This window comes from Ailuropoda melanoleuca, chromosome 19, assembly GCF_002007445.2.
Source record: "Ailuropoda melanoleuca isolate Jingjing chromosome 19, ASM200744v2, whole genome shotgun sequence".
In the NCBI taxonomy this organism is placed as follows: domain Eukaryota; kingdom Metazoa; phylum Chordata; class Mammalia; order Carnivora; family Ursidae; genus Ailuropoda; species Ailuropoda melanoleuca.
In genome coordinates this window covers 4,700,248-4,715,710 of record NC_048236.1, presented here as the reverse complement: position 1 = coordinate 4,715,710, position 15,463 = coordinate 4,700,248, and the positions used below count along the sequence as shown (strand labels likewise).

The 15,463-nt window shown below is 42.9% G+C and overlaps 1 protein-coding gene across 2 annotated transcripts in view; it reads left to right on the top strand.

Moving 5' to 3' along the window:
* The window catches only part of RCAN2 (regulator of calcineurin 2), a 218,642-nt gene that overhangs the window by 185,396 nt on the left and 17,783 nt on the right, over nucleotides 1–15,463 (top strand). For both annotated transcript variants that reach the window (XM_034647998.1, XM_002925624.3), the window contains exons 2-3: nucleotides 10,712–10,885; nucleotides 14,764–14,935. In XM_034647998.1, the coding sequence (XP_034503889.1) occupies nucleotides 10,712–10,885; nucleotides 14,764–14,935 (346 nt within the window). The remainder of the gene's footprint in view (nucleotides 1–10,711; nucleotides 10,886–14,763; nucleotides 14,936–15,463) is intronic.

The following is a 15,463-nucleotide window of genomic DNA, read 5'->3' as shown; positions in this document are numbered from 1 at the left end:
TCATATATACAATGGAATATTATTCAGCCCTCAGAAAGGATGAATACCCACCATTTGCACTGGCATGGATGGAACTGGAGGGGAGTATGCTAACTGAACTAAGTCAAACAGAGAAAGACAATTATCATATGGTTTCACTCAAATGTGGAACATAAGGAATAGCACGGAGGACATTAGGGGAAGGAAGGGAAAACTGAAGGGGGGGAATCAGAGAGGGAGATGAGCCATGAGAGACTGTGGACCACATGGAAACAAACTGAGGGTTTCAGAGGGGAGGGGGTGGGGATATTAAGGAGGGCAGGTGTTGTGATGAGCACTGGGTGTTATACGTAACTATAATGAATCATTGAAAACTTTATCAAAAACTAATGATGTACTTATACAGTGGAAAACTGAACATAATAAAAAAAATTTTTTAAATATACTAATTCACCTGATGTTCAGGAAAACCCTATAACATAGAGACTGTTATTATTCTATTCCCATTTTACAGATACGGAGACTGAGGTGTCAAATAGATCAATCAGTTGCTCAGGTTTGCACAAATCCTGGGTTCAGGATTTGGACTAGGGAGTGTGGCTTTAGAGTCTGTGCTACTAACATGGCTTTAGGCTTTATCTAATAGATAAAACAATACTTAACATGAATCTAAAATGCAATTCCTGGTCCTACAAGCTGTGAAAGAGGCTGTGCATTTCATCAATTACACATGCACAATTAGAGCTACTGTCTGGTCAGGGCTGGGGGCAGCCATAGGTGCTCTTGCAGATTAATGATCAAAGGAGGGGAGTTGATGGCCCAGAGAGGGAAGAAGCTGTCATTCACCCTCGGGAAATGCCCTGAACTAAGGCAGCCATTGATGCTGTACAACGAAATGGGGCAGCTCTGAAAGGATCATTAGAGCCTTCCTTTGTATTTAAAAGCATGCAGATACGTCCAATTTGTGGCATGTAACAGAATTCTGCGCTCATATTACTCTCTCAGAGATCTGGGGTAAGCCAGGCAAACTCCCCACCCCTAACACTTGTGGGGGTGCCCCTTCCCACTCTTCCCTAGGCATTCAGAGACCCCCTTGGATACTTACAAGTATCCTGCAGCAGGCAGGGAGCATGTAGGCATCCACAAATGGTATCTTGCTTGGTACAGGATCCAAACCCCCCTGGGCATTCTTGGTGGGGGCAGGGTGACCCACCAGAACAAGCCCTGGGTGCAGGTGCTCCAAGGGTCTCACTCGCCCAAAGGGTGGACATTTGCTGCGCAGAGTTAGACCCAGCGAAGGTCCTAGGCACGTAGACAGTGCGTCCGGGAGGTTTCTCTCTGAGTCCACTCATCAATACCTCATCATCCTTTATTGAACAGTTGCTGGGACAGGTTCCAAGCACCCAGCTTACACACTCCTCCTCCAGCCTCCATCTTGGTTATTTACAAAATGGGTTCTGGTGTGTGTGGCAGGGACAGCCTCAGCCTTCTCTGTGATCCACGTACTGAAACTCTCCAGATCTGAGTTTCTTGCCTTTCATTCTGGTGATTCAAAACATTGAAGGAAAGGGTCCTCATGAGCTGAGAGTGAGACGAGTGGCATAGCTGCTTCAGCCGTCCTGTACGCTGCACCTCCAGACTCCTTTGTCATGGCCAGTATACTTGTCATTCTCTTAGGCGTAGTTCCTGGAAATTGAGTGACGTTTCAGCTTTAAGGTCCTCTTCACGTGAGCCTATACCGAGGCCCTGGCAGGGCCCTGACAATGTGTTTCTCAGGGTCACATATTTTTTTGCAAGATTTATAAAATTATTTCTTGTGAATTTTTTGTCCTCATTAAAAAAATATTCCATTTTGGTGCCTCTTTTATATTGTTTTGCCTAAAACGGGTGTCCCAAGTCATCAAAGCTTTAAGCTCTATAGAGCTGAGGTTGACCCCCGTTCAAGGATCATTCCAGTTTGTGGTCCCTGTGCACTTTCCAGGCTTAGAGGAGTTTTGAGGGGTTTTGTCTTTCCAGTTCTAAATGTGTGGATGGCAGCACAGTGAAATCAGGGAAATGGAGACTTCCTTCACGAGAATTGAGTAAACGCATGCTCTTGCATAGAAACATTATCCAGCCACCGTGGGCTTTAAGGGTCGGAACGAAAGAACAGACCGGATCACAGGCCATGGAGAAGCCAGTGATGAGGTTTTAGGGCAAAGTGGGTCCTTTTGGAGTTTGGAGCTGACTTTTAGGTCTTCGTCTCTCACAAGGACTCCACTGAGAAGGGAGAAAGGCTTTTATACCTTCGCCAGCGAATTCTCTTCTCCCAAAGCAGTCACGTGACATGAGGTCTGTCCACTTCTTTTATCAGTAAAGAAGGGGTGAAAGCCTCCTTTTCATCATGATTTTCTATTTAGGTAACATCAGGACCACAAAAGAAACAAAGCGTGATTTCATACAAATGTGCCTGGCCTGAGAAATCTTTACAGGTTAAACATCCAGATGTAAAAATCTACCGCCCCCCGCCCCCCACACCTGGTACCCCTTTCCCCCAAGCGGTCTGCGTTCATGCAGATCAACAATAGCAGTCCTTCTGACAGGAGGCCCTCCTACGCGGCCTGTAAAATCCAGTGTGATCCCTAAACATGGCATTTGCCCAGGACTTGTCAGTGGAACCCATTGAGAGGTGATAAACCGACATGAATTGTTTCATTCTTCGGCAGGTTCTGGGAGGTATTATCTGCCAGATGAGAGCCCTGTGATTTTGAGAGAAGCTGAATTTCTTATTAAGATAATTTATACCCAAGGGGATCATACGTGAGACAATTGAAGCACATATAAGGCATACAGATCGTTTGGAATGTGGATAGAGGAAGCATCGGGCTTCCCTAGCAGGTGGATGGATCTTCAAGGATAGCACTGTTCCTTCAGATGGACGAGGAAAGCTGGCTTTCTTACTCTCAGTCTTCAGACTGCTCACGTGTCTGCTTGTTCCCAATGACATTTATGTCATCTCAACGACTTGAGCTTACTGGTTCTGGTTTTGCTAACTGGGTAGTCGAGTGACTTTGTGGAGGTCATTAACTTCCAGATGCTGCGTGTGTTATTCAAAGACAATAACCATCTCAACTCTCCCTCAGACGTCTGTCCAGAAAAGTGAGGATTCAGTGACGTAACAAAATTGTTTATATGCGGCCAGTCTGGTTTGGAGCTCAACGGAGGGTAACACTGTAGCATTCTAATATTCTTTCTACAAATACCTTGGGGTTTTGTATCAGCCAAGCGAATAGAATACATAGAGCACTTCCTGAGTCTTTTCCTAAATTTACAGAACAACAAGCGCTTCCGTTTTGTTTGGAAGCCAGAATGGTTCACCTGCTATTTGGTTTCGTTCCGTAATTTCTGAGGACAGTGTTCTTCACATCTTGGCAAGGACTCTGGACAGATCTCTCTGCCTGGTTTTAAGACAGATCCCAGCCCAGCTTCACCCTCTGGACCCTGAGAGGATTGTATCACTGGTGAGGAATGCCATCTCATGTTAACTTTGAGAAAGATTAGAAGCAAACTGTTGGCCCACCCATGGCCCATGTTCAAGACCCCATGAGAAGCTTTTCCGGTTTTCCTGTCAGAAGGGCTTTTGTGGTAAATCTTTCATAACACAGACTCTGTGCGTGAAAAGAATAACTAGACCTTCTTGGCTCCAATTTATGTTTCTACCCTTGTTTTCCTCTTTTTTCTATACTCAGTTTCTATTTTATCTTTTTTTTTCTTATATGTCTTCATAAGCCATGTTCGAATCTTTTTAAAAATATGGGGCACAAATAACACACAAACAAACAAACAATTGTAACAGTGATGAAGTTAAGGAGATTTAAGGAAAACTGCAGTGAGCTTCTCCAAGTAAAGCAATGCACGCCTCCATTTGTAGCAGTCCGTCCACACGGGGTTCCACCATTTCCGGACTGCTCAAGAAAAGCAAATACACTTAAAGGTAGGGAATGTAAAATCCCAAAGTGTTCATGCTTGAGACCAAGTTACCCCCCTTCCTTCTTGTTCCACTTCCCCCACACATACATGTGTACACACGCCTGTCTTGCACCCCCCCCACCCCGGAATGACCCAGGTATCCACTTACCACTCACCTGAAAACAAAAATGGCGGAACTGTATCGGCCAGCTCTATTCAAACCACCTGATCCCTAGTTTTGTTTGGTCCCTTAGTGCTGCGTAACTGCTGCATGAGTCTCTTAGGGCTGCTGTCACAAACTCCCACAAACTGAGTTCCTTAAAGTCACAGCAATTTATTACCTCTCAGTTCTGGAGGCTAGAAAACCAAAATCAAGGTATCAGCAGGGCTGTGCTCCCTGTGAAACCAGTAGGGAAATCTTTCTCCATCTCTTCCTAGCTTCTGGAGGCTGCAATCTGCGGGCAAACATTGGCCTTCCTTGACTTATAGAAATATCACTCCAAACGTCCATCTTCATGTGACACTTCACTTATGTCTCTCTGTCTTCCCATGGCTGTCTTCTTATGAGGACAGCAGGCATCCTGAATTAGGGGCTCCACTCCAGTACGACCCCCTCTTAACAAGTTACATCTTCAGTGACCCTGTTTCCTGATAAGGTCATATACTGAGGTTTTGGGGACTTCAGCATAGCCTTTGGAGGGGGGGATAATCCAACCCATTGCCCTGTCCTTTGACTCATCCATATTTACTCTCCTTCCCTCTAGCTCCTCAAGCCCTCAGTCTCCTTTCACCTCCCTACCTGATCAGAGGACCTCACCTTCCGCTTCCCTGAGATGAAAAAGCCACTCATTTTTGCTTGTTCCATTTCCAAACTCTTCCATCCTGATCTATCATCTCCTCTCTCACAGGAAGAAACGCCTACAGGTTTTCTGAAGCCCTCTCTTCTTGTCTCCCCATCCACTACCCCTCTCTCTCCCGTTCCCTCTCTTTCTTTCATCATAGTTTCATTTTGTCAACCAGTAAGTGTCTCCCCACACCTACTAAAAATCTACTCGTGTCCTGACTTCCCATGTAGTTATCACCCCAGCTCCCTCTTTCTCGTTACCAAGCTATCTTTCTCTGCCTTTCCCCCTCCATTCACTCCTCAATCCATAATAATCCATATTTCACCCCCACATCTGTTCAAATAGCAGCATTCAGTTATGATCACCACACTTTGTTGAGTGATAGCTCTCTTTGATTTCCATTATGTTATATCCTTAAGATTCTCACTAGACCTCTTGTTCTTCAACCCAAGCCAACTAAATCCTTACTTTCTCTGAGATGTTATGGTACCACAGTTCTCCAAGGATGGTCTACAGACTCCTACAAGTTCCCAAGATCATTCTCCATGAAGTCAAAACCATTTCCATAATAAGACTAAGACACTCTTTTCCTTTTCAGCTGTGTTGACATTTCCATCCATGGTGCAAAAGCAATGGTGTTTAAAATTGCTGGTACTGGGGTATGAGTCAATGCAGGGGCAGTGAACTACACCAGTATTACTTTTATTCCTTACAGCCACACACTCACAGTTTAAAAAAAAAAAAAGGAAAAGAAAGTAAGAAAGAAAAATACCAATTTTACTTAATAATGCCCCTGATGAAGCCATAAAATTTATTAATTTTATTAACTCTGTATCTTTGAGCATGTACCTTTTTTAATAATCTGCATAGCAAAATGGGAAGAACACGTAAAGTACACTTCTGCAGCACCCCAAAATACAATATATGACTTGAGGAAACATTGGAGGCTGTTCTAAGCTGAACTAGACAGCAGAACACCGTTTTTACTTGAAAGAAAAACTAGCAAACTGTACTTATGCAGACTTAGTATTTGGCAGACATTGTCCCAAAAATGAATGAATGGGCCTGTTACTCCAAGGAAAATGAATGGCAGTGTTTGTCACCAATGATTAGGAAAGAGGGATGCCTGGGTGACTCAGTTGGTTAAGCATCTGCCTTCAGCTCAGGTCACGATCCCAGGGTCCTGGGATCGAGTCCTGCATCAGGCTCCCTGCTCAGAGGGGAGACTGCTTCTCCCTCTGCCTCTGTCTGCCGCCCTCCCTGCTCGTGCTCTCCCTCTCTCTCTCTCTCTGACAAATAAATAAATAAAATCTCTAAAAAAAAAAAAAGAGGAAAAAAGGAAAGAACTTTCAAGCTAAACGTAGAATTTTGGAAAACCTATATTTACCAACATGAATCTGACAGCTTTCCAATTTCTAAAGACTTTTCAATAATATATGTGGTAATATTAATGAATGTGATTTTTTATGCTGTGTAAAGAAATGTGTCAACATTTGGAAAAGCTGTCTAACTCAAGGAACCACTATTTTTCAAATGACCAACGTATGCCATTTCAGAATCATGCATGGGTGAAAAAACCCAAAGGTGCACAATAGATAAATAGTTCTTACTATAATCAAATAAACATGTTACTTGATCGTAGCTTCAGGTTTAACGCTGTAATATACTTGAAGAAACTTCCACTTGTGGAGTTTTAATGAAGTATCAAGAAAGGCGATTCACAAGGAATTTCACAACTGAGCCACCCAGGTGCCCTTTATTCACAAGCAATTTCAAAGAATATTTGAAAGGCTATTAAGTTACTCCTCCCTTTCCCAACCATATATTTGGGTGAGGCTCGCTTTGAGTCACACCCTTCGGACAGAATAGCATCGTGTAACAGATTGAACATAGAAACAAATGGGAGATTTCAGGTGTCTCCTAGCAAATCAGAAATTAAAGAGATTTGCAGAAATGCGAAAAAATGCCAATCTCACTAAATCACTTTCTTGTTTTGGGAAACAGTTTATTTTTCGTAAAAATATTATTTTAACATAGAATGGGCTTATTATTGCTACTTTTAAATATATTTATAAATGTATATTTTCTGAAGTTTCTGGTACAGTGAACACTGGTAGATGAAACCCACATTCACAGAAGTTCTTTAAGATTCTTCATAATTTTTAAGTGTGTAGCACAGTACGGAGACCAGAATTTGAGATCACTGCTGTGGAACTGTATTCAAACCAGCGGTTACAAAGAGAAACTAACTGTTGAGGACATGAGGAATTTATTGGGTTTGTGGGGTACCAGACTGGAGAAAGCTGGCAGCCAGAGGACCACAAAGTATCACTGTGTGTCTGGGGGGAACCGGAGCATTGAAAGCATAGATTTGCTCTCTAGGCAGGTGAGAGACCCCAACCTATGGCTGGCTCTGTCCAGGTCGCTGTGCTGCCTAGGGGTAGGTCGCTATGCTGCACCAGCCCCTAACCAATTTCATCTCCTATTCTGTTGCCTCTGCCAGTGAAATGTTTATCATGTCATTAATGGAAGAAAATCGAGTTGGCCGGTGAATCCCCAGTTCTTGGCCAGCTGTCGCCCCCTGCCACTACCAGTTCCCAGAAGACTTGTGCAGACCTCGAGGATAAGCCAAGTAAATGTTAGCTGATGATGACGATCACTGTAGAGTTTGTGAAAACCCTGGCCCCTGAGCTCTGGGCCGCACCCCAGGTTTGGTGAAAGACCTCTTTGATTATCAGCCTAAGCCCGCAACAAGGGATATTAAAGAGGTTCCTGTGACTTGCCAACTCTAGCTTGATGCAGTAGCTGCCTGGGGCCCTCTTTGGAGGATCAGTGGAGAAAACAACTGTATTCAGTTATTGACATCTGCCAAAGCCTCCCAAGGAATGCACATAGACATTCATTGTCAGCCCTCCCCAAGCCCAAAGCTAGGACTCCTTGATTTTTTTTTTTTTCCCTAATCCAGGCTCTTGAGGTCAAACAGCTCTGAATGACTGAGATGTGAGGCATAAAGAAGAAATATAAAATGCAAACAAGGGATTAGTCAAAGGAAAAGAACACCTCCCCTCCAGGGTTAGTCTCCATGCCCACACTCAGGCCCTGGGGATGGAATGGGAAAGTGAAACTGGCAGTGGAAAAATATAGAGCTACAAAGACACAAGAATTTTGTCCAAAGAAATATGAATATTTCTGTAAAGAAATAAGAGCTTTTAATCTCTTCATTCCTTCCATTCCTGAAAATTCCCCCAAATTAATTAAACCATCAACCATGGTATGACCACCTGAGTGTACTACCATTGTGAGGAACCAGAAAACATTGTCTTTACCAGGACTCCTATTCAGGAAATCACAATATTGTTGGGAAATAATTCCTTAATGAACCTGGTTGGAGTGGTGGTGGAGGCCCCAGGCCCACCAGTTGGCTGATCCCAAGGCTTGAGAGATGAAGGAAAAACTGCCCAAGGAATAGATAAGAAAAGACTCTCGTTTTGATCTTGAAAGGGAAAGGGAAATAAGAACACAGCCTGAAAAGGGGAGAAAGAACCCCTCAAATCTCCATGATGTCATGAAACTTAAAAAAAAAAACAAAACACAGAAAAACACTTGCTCTGAATGTGTCATTTGTGGTTCTGGACTGGATAGATAGGGTATAAAGAGAAAGAACCAGGAGTCAAGAATGGGAAGAACTACAGGCATGCCCTGGGGAATCTCAAAAACGGGCCAAGCATTTGGAAGGGTCACAGGTCATGGACTCTAGGGTCTAAGACATGTTCGTCTGGGTGCCCAACAGACAAGGAGGCCTTCTCTAACGTCTGGGTTCTTCTTCCTCTGCAACCCCAGAGGTCAGTGATGTTACAGCCCCCAAGCACATTGCTGATTCTGCTAGATGTGGTCATACACGAGCCTTGGGTCAGTGTACTGCTCCCCGTCTCTGAGTCCTGCCACAACACCTCTCTCTCTCTCTGTCTCAGTCCAGCAGTGTAAGTCCTTGTATAGTGGGAAGCATCTCCATATGCAGGGTCACGAGGACTTTGGCCTGGTGGTGGCTCTGCCGCTACCTGCCCATGTGACCATGGTGGGTCCTTGTCTCTTCAGACTTCAGGATCTTGATCTGTAAAATGATAGAGGTGAAGAAGGAAAAGGTTAACTATCCCTTAGGTCCCTTACGAATCAAAATTCGGTGAATCTTGCCGCAGCTTCGTGCATCCTCGTTCCCACCTATACTCACACTTACGATACACCTTTCATTGTAGAAATAAAAGAATCAGGGTTTGTTTGTTTGTTTAAATAGAAGTTATTTATTTGCTTAGTAGCAATTTCTCCACTGAGAACATATATTAATCTAACATGCACTGGTTTTGTTACTTATAACAAGAATTTTTTAAAGCTATGAGGGGGTCACCTGGGTGGCACAGCGGTTAAGTGTCTGCCTTCGGCTCAGGGTGTGATCCCAGCGTTATGGGATCGAGCCCCACATCAGGCTCCTCCGCTATGAGCCTGCTTCTTCCTCTCCCACTCCCCCTGCTTGTGTTCCCTCTCTCGCTGGCTGTCTCTCTCTCTGTCGAATAAATAAAAATAAAAAAAACTTAAAAAATAAATAAATAAATAAATAAAATCTTTAAAAAAAAATAAAGCTAAGAGGAACCAGACAGATGGTGTTAATATATATGTATTAATAACGTTAATAATATTATACACACACATATATATACTCAATACTCTAATTTTCCTTATATGCCTTCCCCTAGCCTTATGGGCATTCTCTTATTTGTGTCTGTGTCTGCCTCTCATAATAGATTGTTAGACCATTGAGAGTCGGAACATAATGATACTCATCTCTGTATCCTCCTTAAGCCCAGAGACCATGCCTTATATAAAGTGAGCATTTAATAGAGATTTGTTTAGTTGAATTGAAATTGTACCGAATCAAAATTTTTTAATGATTGCTTTGTGCTGTGATAGGTTTCAGGTTATGCTGGGGAAATAACAGTCTCCACATCTCAGGGGTTGAATGCAATAGAGGCTTGTTTGTTGTTTTTTGTTTTCCTCGCCAAGGCAAAGTCAACTACAGGATGTGTGGGAGAGGGGGAAAGATGTTTCTGCTCCACACGGCCACTCAGGGGCCCAGGCTGAGGAGAATCCTGCTTCTAAATGGTTTATCATCTGGAATACATGGCATCTTCAGAGAAAGAGAAAAAATTCTTAAGGGCTTTTTCTTGCCTTCTGCACACATTTCATGAACCAGGACTAATCACATGGCACGATCTATCCAGTGCCACCAAGACGATAATCGCTAATAATATCTCTCATACTTTACTCGATAGCGCTAATATTTTGGCAATAATGGACTTCTTTAAGAATCGTATGACAACTATGATACCTCTCTCCAGAAAAAAAATACATATATATATAGAAACTTACTCAACATTTTGCATAATTTCCAGGATTTTTATACAGTTCAAACCCCACTGACTCTCCTCTACAGATCTCAGGACCCAGGTTATGAGTCCTTCCACTGAATCCACAAGCATGTTTAACACCTGGTAACAGACCAACCAATGGAAAAAAAAAAAAAGACATTACTAAGAGGAAATCAGAGAGGGAGACAAACCATAAGAGACTCTTAACTCTAGGAAACAAACTGAGGGTTGCTGGAGGGGAGGGGTGTTGGGGATGGGGTAATTGGGTGATGGGCATTAAGGAGGACACGTGATGTCATGAGCACTGGGTGTTATATGCACATGAGGAATCATTGACCTCTGCATCTGAAACTAGTAATACACTATATGTTAATTAATTGATTTTAAATTAAAAAAATACATTACTAGCGTTCTGTTTTATGTTGAGAACAGCCTGTTTGTTTACTTAGTTATTTATGTCAGATCAGGCATCGTGCAAGATACATGACCAATGGATTTTCCTCTGTTTGTTTTTATCAGGAAAAATTTGAGGGTCTGTTTCGGACTTACGATGACTGCGTGACGTTCCAGCTGTTCAAGAGTTTCAGACGTGTCCGAATAAACTTCAGCAATCCCAAATCTGCAGCCCGAGCCAGGATAGAGCTTCATGAAACCCAGTTCCGAGGGAAAAAATTAAAACTCTACTTTGCACAGGTAAGGTAGTTCTTGCTCTATATTATCTTTTGCTTTTTAAAAGTATAAATGGAGCCCTTTCTACTTTCAGGCTGGTTTGTAGTCTATAATTAGTTCACGGAGAAATAAACCTACACCATGGATTCCCAGGCAGGGACATCACAGAGGTTTAGAAAGCAGGCTCTGAGGGCCGTCAGCCTGGGCTCTCACCTGGGCAAGTTTCCTGGGCCTCAGTTTCCTCACCTGTAAAAGGAGGAGGATGATACACACCCCAGACTGTTGCTGGGAGGATTAAATGAACTGTCGTGTGTTCGACTGCCTGGCATTCGGTAAATGCACAGTGAACACCAGCTGGGGGTTGTAGTAAGAATGTAGTAAGAATGTAGTAAGAATGGTTGTAGTAAGAATGGTTCACAGCTACTCCTAAACTTCCTAGCAGGGTTATGGTTAAAATTTCAGTTATATCCTAGTTTCAGTGGACTGTATACCTTTCCAATGACTCCTATCCATGAGAAAACATGACAAACATATGGAAATCAATTCTGTGTTTTATTTCATCCAGAAATAAATACTGGCTATTCCAAAAGGGGATGGGCAATTCTTGGCAATGCTCACAGAGTCCGCAGCAATAGAAAAATCAATGTCCTAGGGGCGCCTGGGTGGCTCAGTCAGTTAAGTATCTGCCTTCGGCTCAGGTCATGATCCTGGGGTCCTGGGATCAAGTCCTGCATTGGGCTCCCTGCTCAGTGGGGAGCCTGCTTCTCCCTCAGCCTGCTGCTCTGCCTACTTGTGCTTGCTCTCTCTCTCTCTTTCTCTGACAAATAAATAAAATCTTAAAAAAAAGAAAATTAATGTCCTAGTATTAGTTCCATCAGTGTCTTCCCTTCATCATTAGATATCTTGATCCATCTCTTACTGGTCAGTAAACATTGTTCCCATCTTTGAACTCTACAAAGATGACACAGTGAAGAAACATAGACTTTGCTTCTTTTTAAAACTGAATAGTATTCCATTGTATGTAGATGCCACATTTTCTTTACCCATTCATCTGTCGATGGACATTTATGTCGTTCCCACATCTTGGCTGTTGTGAATAGTGCAGCAGTGAACACAGGAGTGTTAAGATTTCTTCAAGAGCCTGATTTCAGTTCTTTTGGATAAATGCCCAGAAGTGGAATTGCTCAATCAGACGGTGGTTCTTTCTTTAATTTTTTGGAGGAACGTCCATATTGTTTTCTATAACGGCTGCCTCATCGTGCATTCCCGTCAACAGTGTACAAGGGGTCCGATTTTTCCACATCCTTGCCAACACTTGTTGTCTTTTATTTATTTATTGGATTTTGATAATACCCATCCTGACAGGTGTGAGGTGATATCTCACTGTGGTTTGACTTGCATTTCCCTAATGCTTAGTGACCTAAATATTTTTCATATACCTGTTGGCTGTTTATGTATCTTCTTTGGAGAAATGTGTATTTGAGTCCTTAGATCATTTTTTAACTGAGTTATTAGGTTTTATTTTGTTTTTGTTTTGGGGGATTTTTTTTTTTTTGCTTTTGAGTCATAGGAATTCCTTAACTCTTTATCCTATATATGGATAAGGAGATAATCTAAACCTCTATATGGTTTGTAAATATTTTCTCCCATTCGCAGATTGCCCTTTCACTGTGTTGATCGTTTCTTTTGCTGTGCAGAAGACTTGGTTTGATGTAGTCCTGCTTGTTTATTTTTATTTGTGTTGCCTGTGCTTTTTGTGTCATATCTATTAAAACATTGCCAAAAGGTCAATGTCATGAAGATTTCCGCTATATTTTCTTCTAGGATTTTTGCCATTTCAGGTCTTAGTTTTGCATCTTTAATCCATTTTAAGTTAATTTTTGTATATGGTCTAAGAGAAGGTTTCAATTTCATTCCTTTGTCTGTGGATATCCAGTTTTCCCAACACCATTTGTTGAAGAGACTATCCTTTCCTCATTGTGTACTGTTAGCACCCTTGTTGAAGATCAGTTGACCCCATGTGTGTGGGTTCATTTCTGAGCTCTCTATTCTATATGCCCATTGGTCTGTGTGTCTGTTAATGCCAGTGCCATACTATTTTGCTTACTCTAGCTTTGTAATATATTTTTAAGTCAGAAAGTATGATCTTCTGCTTTCTCAAGATTGATTTGGATATTTGTGGTCTTTTGTGGTTCTATATGAATTTTAGAATTGTTTTTCACTATTTCTGTAAAAAAAGAAAAAAGCCATTGGGATTTTGGTAAGGAATGCATTAAATCTGCCGATAGCTTTGGATAGTACGGACATTCTGCAATGGATGAACCTTGAGGACATCATGCTAAGTGAAATATAAACCAGTCACAGAAAGAGAAGTATTGCATGATTCCACTTATATGAGGGATCGAAAATTGTAAAATTCATAAAACCTAAGAGTAGAATGGTAGTTGCCAGGGACGAGGAAGAGGGGAAAATGATGAGTTCCTAATCAACAGGTGTAAATGTCAATTAAAGTAGATGAATGTGCTTTAGAGATCTACTGTACAACACTGTCCCTGTGGTCAACAATAATATGCTGTAGACTTAAAAATTTGTTAAGGGGTAGATCTCGTGGGGCACCTGGGTGGCTCAGTTGGTTAAGCACCTGCCTTCGGCTCAGGTCGTGATCCTGGGGTCCTGGGATAGAGCCCTCTGCTCAGCGGGGACCCTGCTTCTCCCTGCCCCTCCCCCTGCTTGCGCACTCTCCCTTTCTCTAAAATAAATAAATAAAATCTTTTAAAGGAAAAAGAGAGTAGATCTCTTGTTAAATGTTCTTAGTAAAATAAAATTAAATAAAATCTAAAAAATAAGAACATAGACTTTGATCTCAGACCCATGTTTGAATCCCGTGCTGCTAGTAACTGTGTTGCTTGTAGAAAGCTCAGTTTTTATCTACTGAAACCCCACCTGTTTCCTTAAAAAGCTAAACAGAGTTACGATCTGACGCATCAGACACCCACTCCTAGGTGTGTACCTAAAAGACTTGAAAAGAGAGCTCAAACAGATACCTGTACCCATATATCCACGGTGGTACTACTCGCAGGAGCCAAAAGGAAGAAACAATCCAAATGTCCACCAGTGGATGACCAGATAAACCAGTCGTGGTCCATCACTCATTGGAATGTCATTAAACCATACAAAGGGTTGAAGTACCCGTGTGTGCTACCACCTGGGTGAACCCTGTACACGTTACGCGGAGTAAAAGAAGCTGGACACAAAAAGGTCACATATTTTCCTTCCGTTTCTGTGAAATGTCCAGAACAGGCAAATCCATAGAGACGGAAAGCAGATTGGTGGTTGCCACGGTCGGACTAGAGGCAAAAATGGAAGAGTGACTGTTTCATGGGCACAGGGTTTCCTTTGGGGCAACACAAACGCTTTGCATCCAGGCAGAGGTGGTGATTGCACCACACTAGGCATGTACTCCATGCCACTGATTGTTTAATTTCATATGATGTGAAGATCACCTCAAAAGAATGAGAGAGAGAGAGGAAGGAAGGAAAGGGAGCAAGGAGTCTGGGGACCAGCAGCCTCAGCCTCCCTTGGGAACTTGTTCGCAATGCAGATTCCTAGGCCCCACCCCAGCTGTGCTGAATCAGACACTCCAGAGCTGGGGCTCCACGGTCTGTGCTTTTGTGAGCTGTCCAGGTCATCACGATGCACGCTACAAGTCGAGATCCGCTGTTTTAAGGATGAGATAGGATAACTGAGCATATGGTGGGTGGTAAGTAGTGATTATTATTATAGCCTGGTTCATTGGTTCATTTGTCACAGGCTGAAAATGAGACTCTGCACCTTCAGGTCCCAACACGGCCCATCGGAGGCCCTAATGAATATTGTGTCTTCGTTTCTCCTCTGTTTGAAAGGTTCAGACTCCAGAGACAGACGGTGACAAGCTGCATTTGGCGCCGCCGCAGCCCGCCAAACAATTCCTCATCTCACCCCCGGCATCTCCTCCCGTTGGCTGGCAGCCCATCAGCGATGCCACGCCAGTGCTCAACTACGACCTCCTCTATGCCGTGGCCAAACTAGGACCAGGTATGCTCTGTGACCCCTTTGGAAAATAAACATTGTCAGCAACCTAGAAAAGCCTAACGGGATGAACAGCCTTGAAATCTGGGGCTCATGGTAACATGTGCATTTCTAATGGGTTTATTTCTATGTGTGGACGGCGAGAGGGCTGATGGATGAGAAAGAACCAGCCTCCGACTTTGTCCTTATTTAACAGCGATTTGGGAACCAGGATTAAATGTCTGTCTGTGCTCCTTCTGCATTGCAATGCAGATACTTTAAGATTAGAAAGAGCTACCTAATTCGTAGGGACTCCTCTCTATACCACAAGGAATTTTGGTATGTTTTGTATATTCTGGTATACTCTGGTATATTATGGTATATTATGGTTTTCTCAGAATAGGCCAAATACTCTCTACCAGCTGGCACAAGGCTTCTGTGCTGTGCAACGTTCTTTTACTGCTGCCGTAGGAAAGCTCAGGAACCTTCTGAAACAAGACAGTCTTCCTGCCAAGGTGAAGCGTCTTGGTCTCCAAGAAGCTGATCACAGTAGCC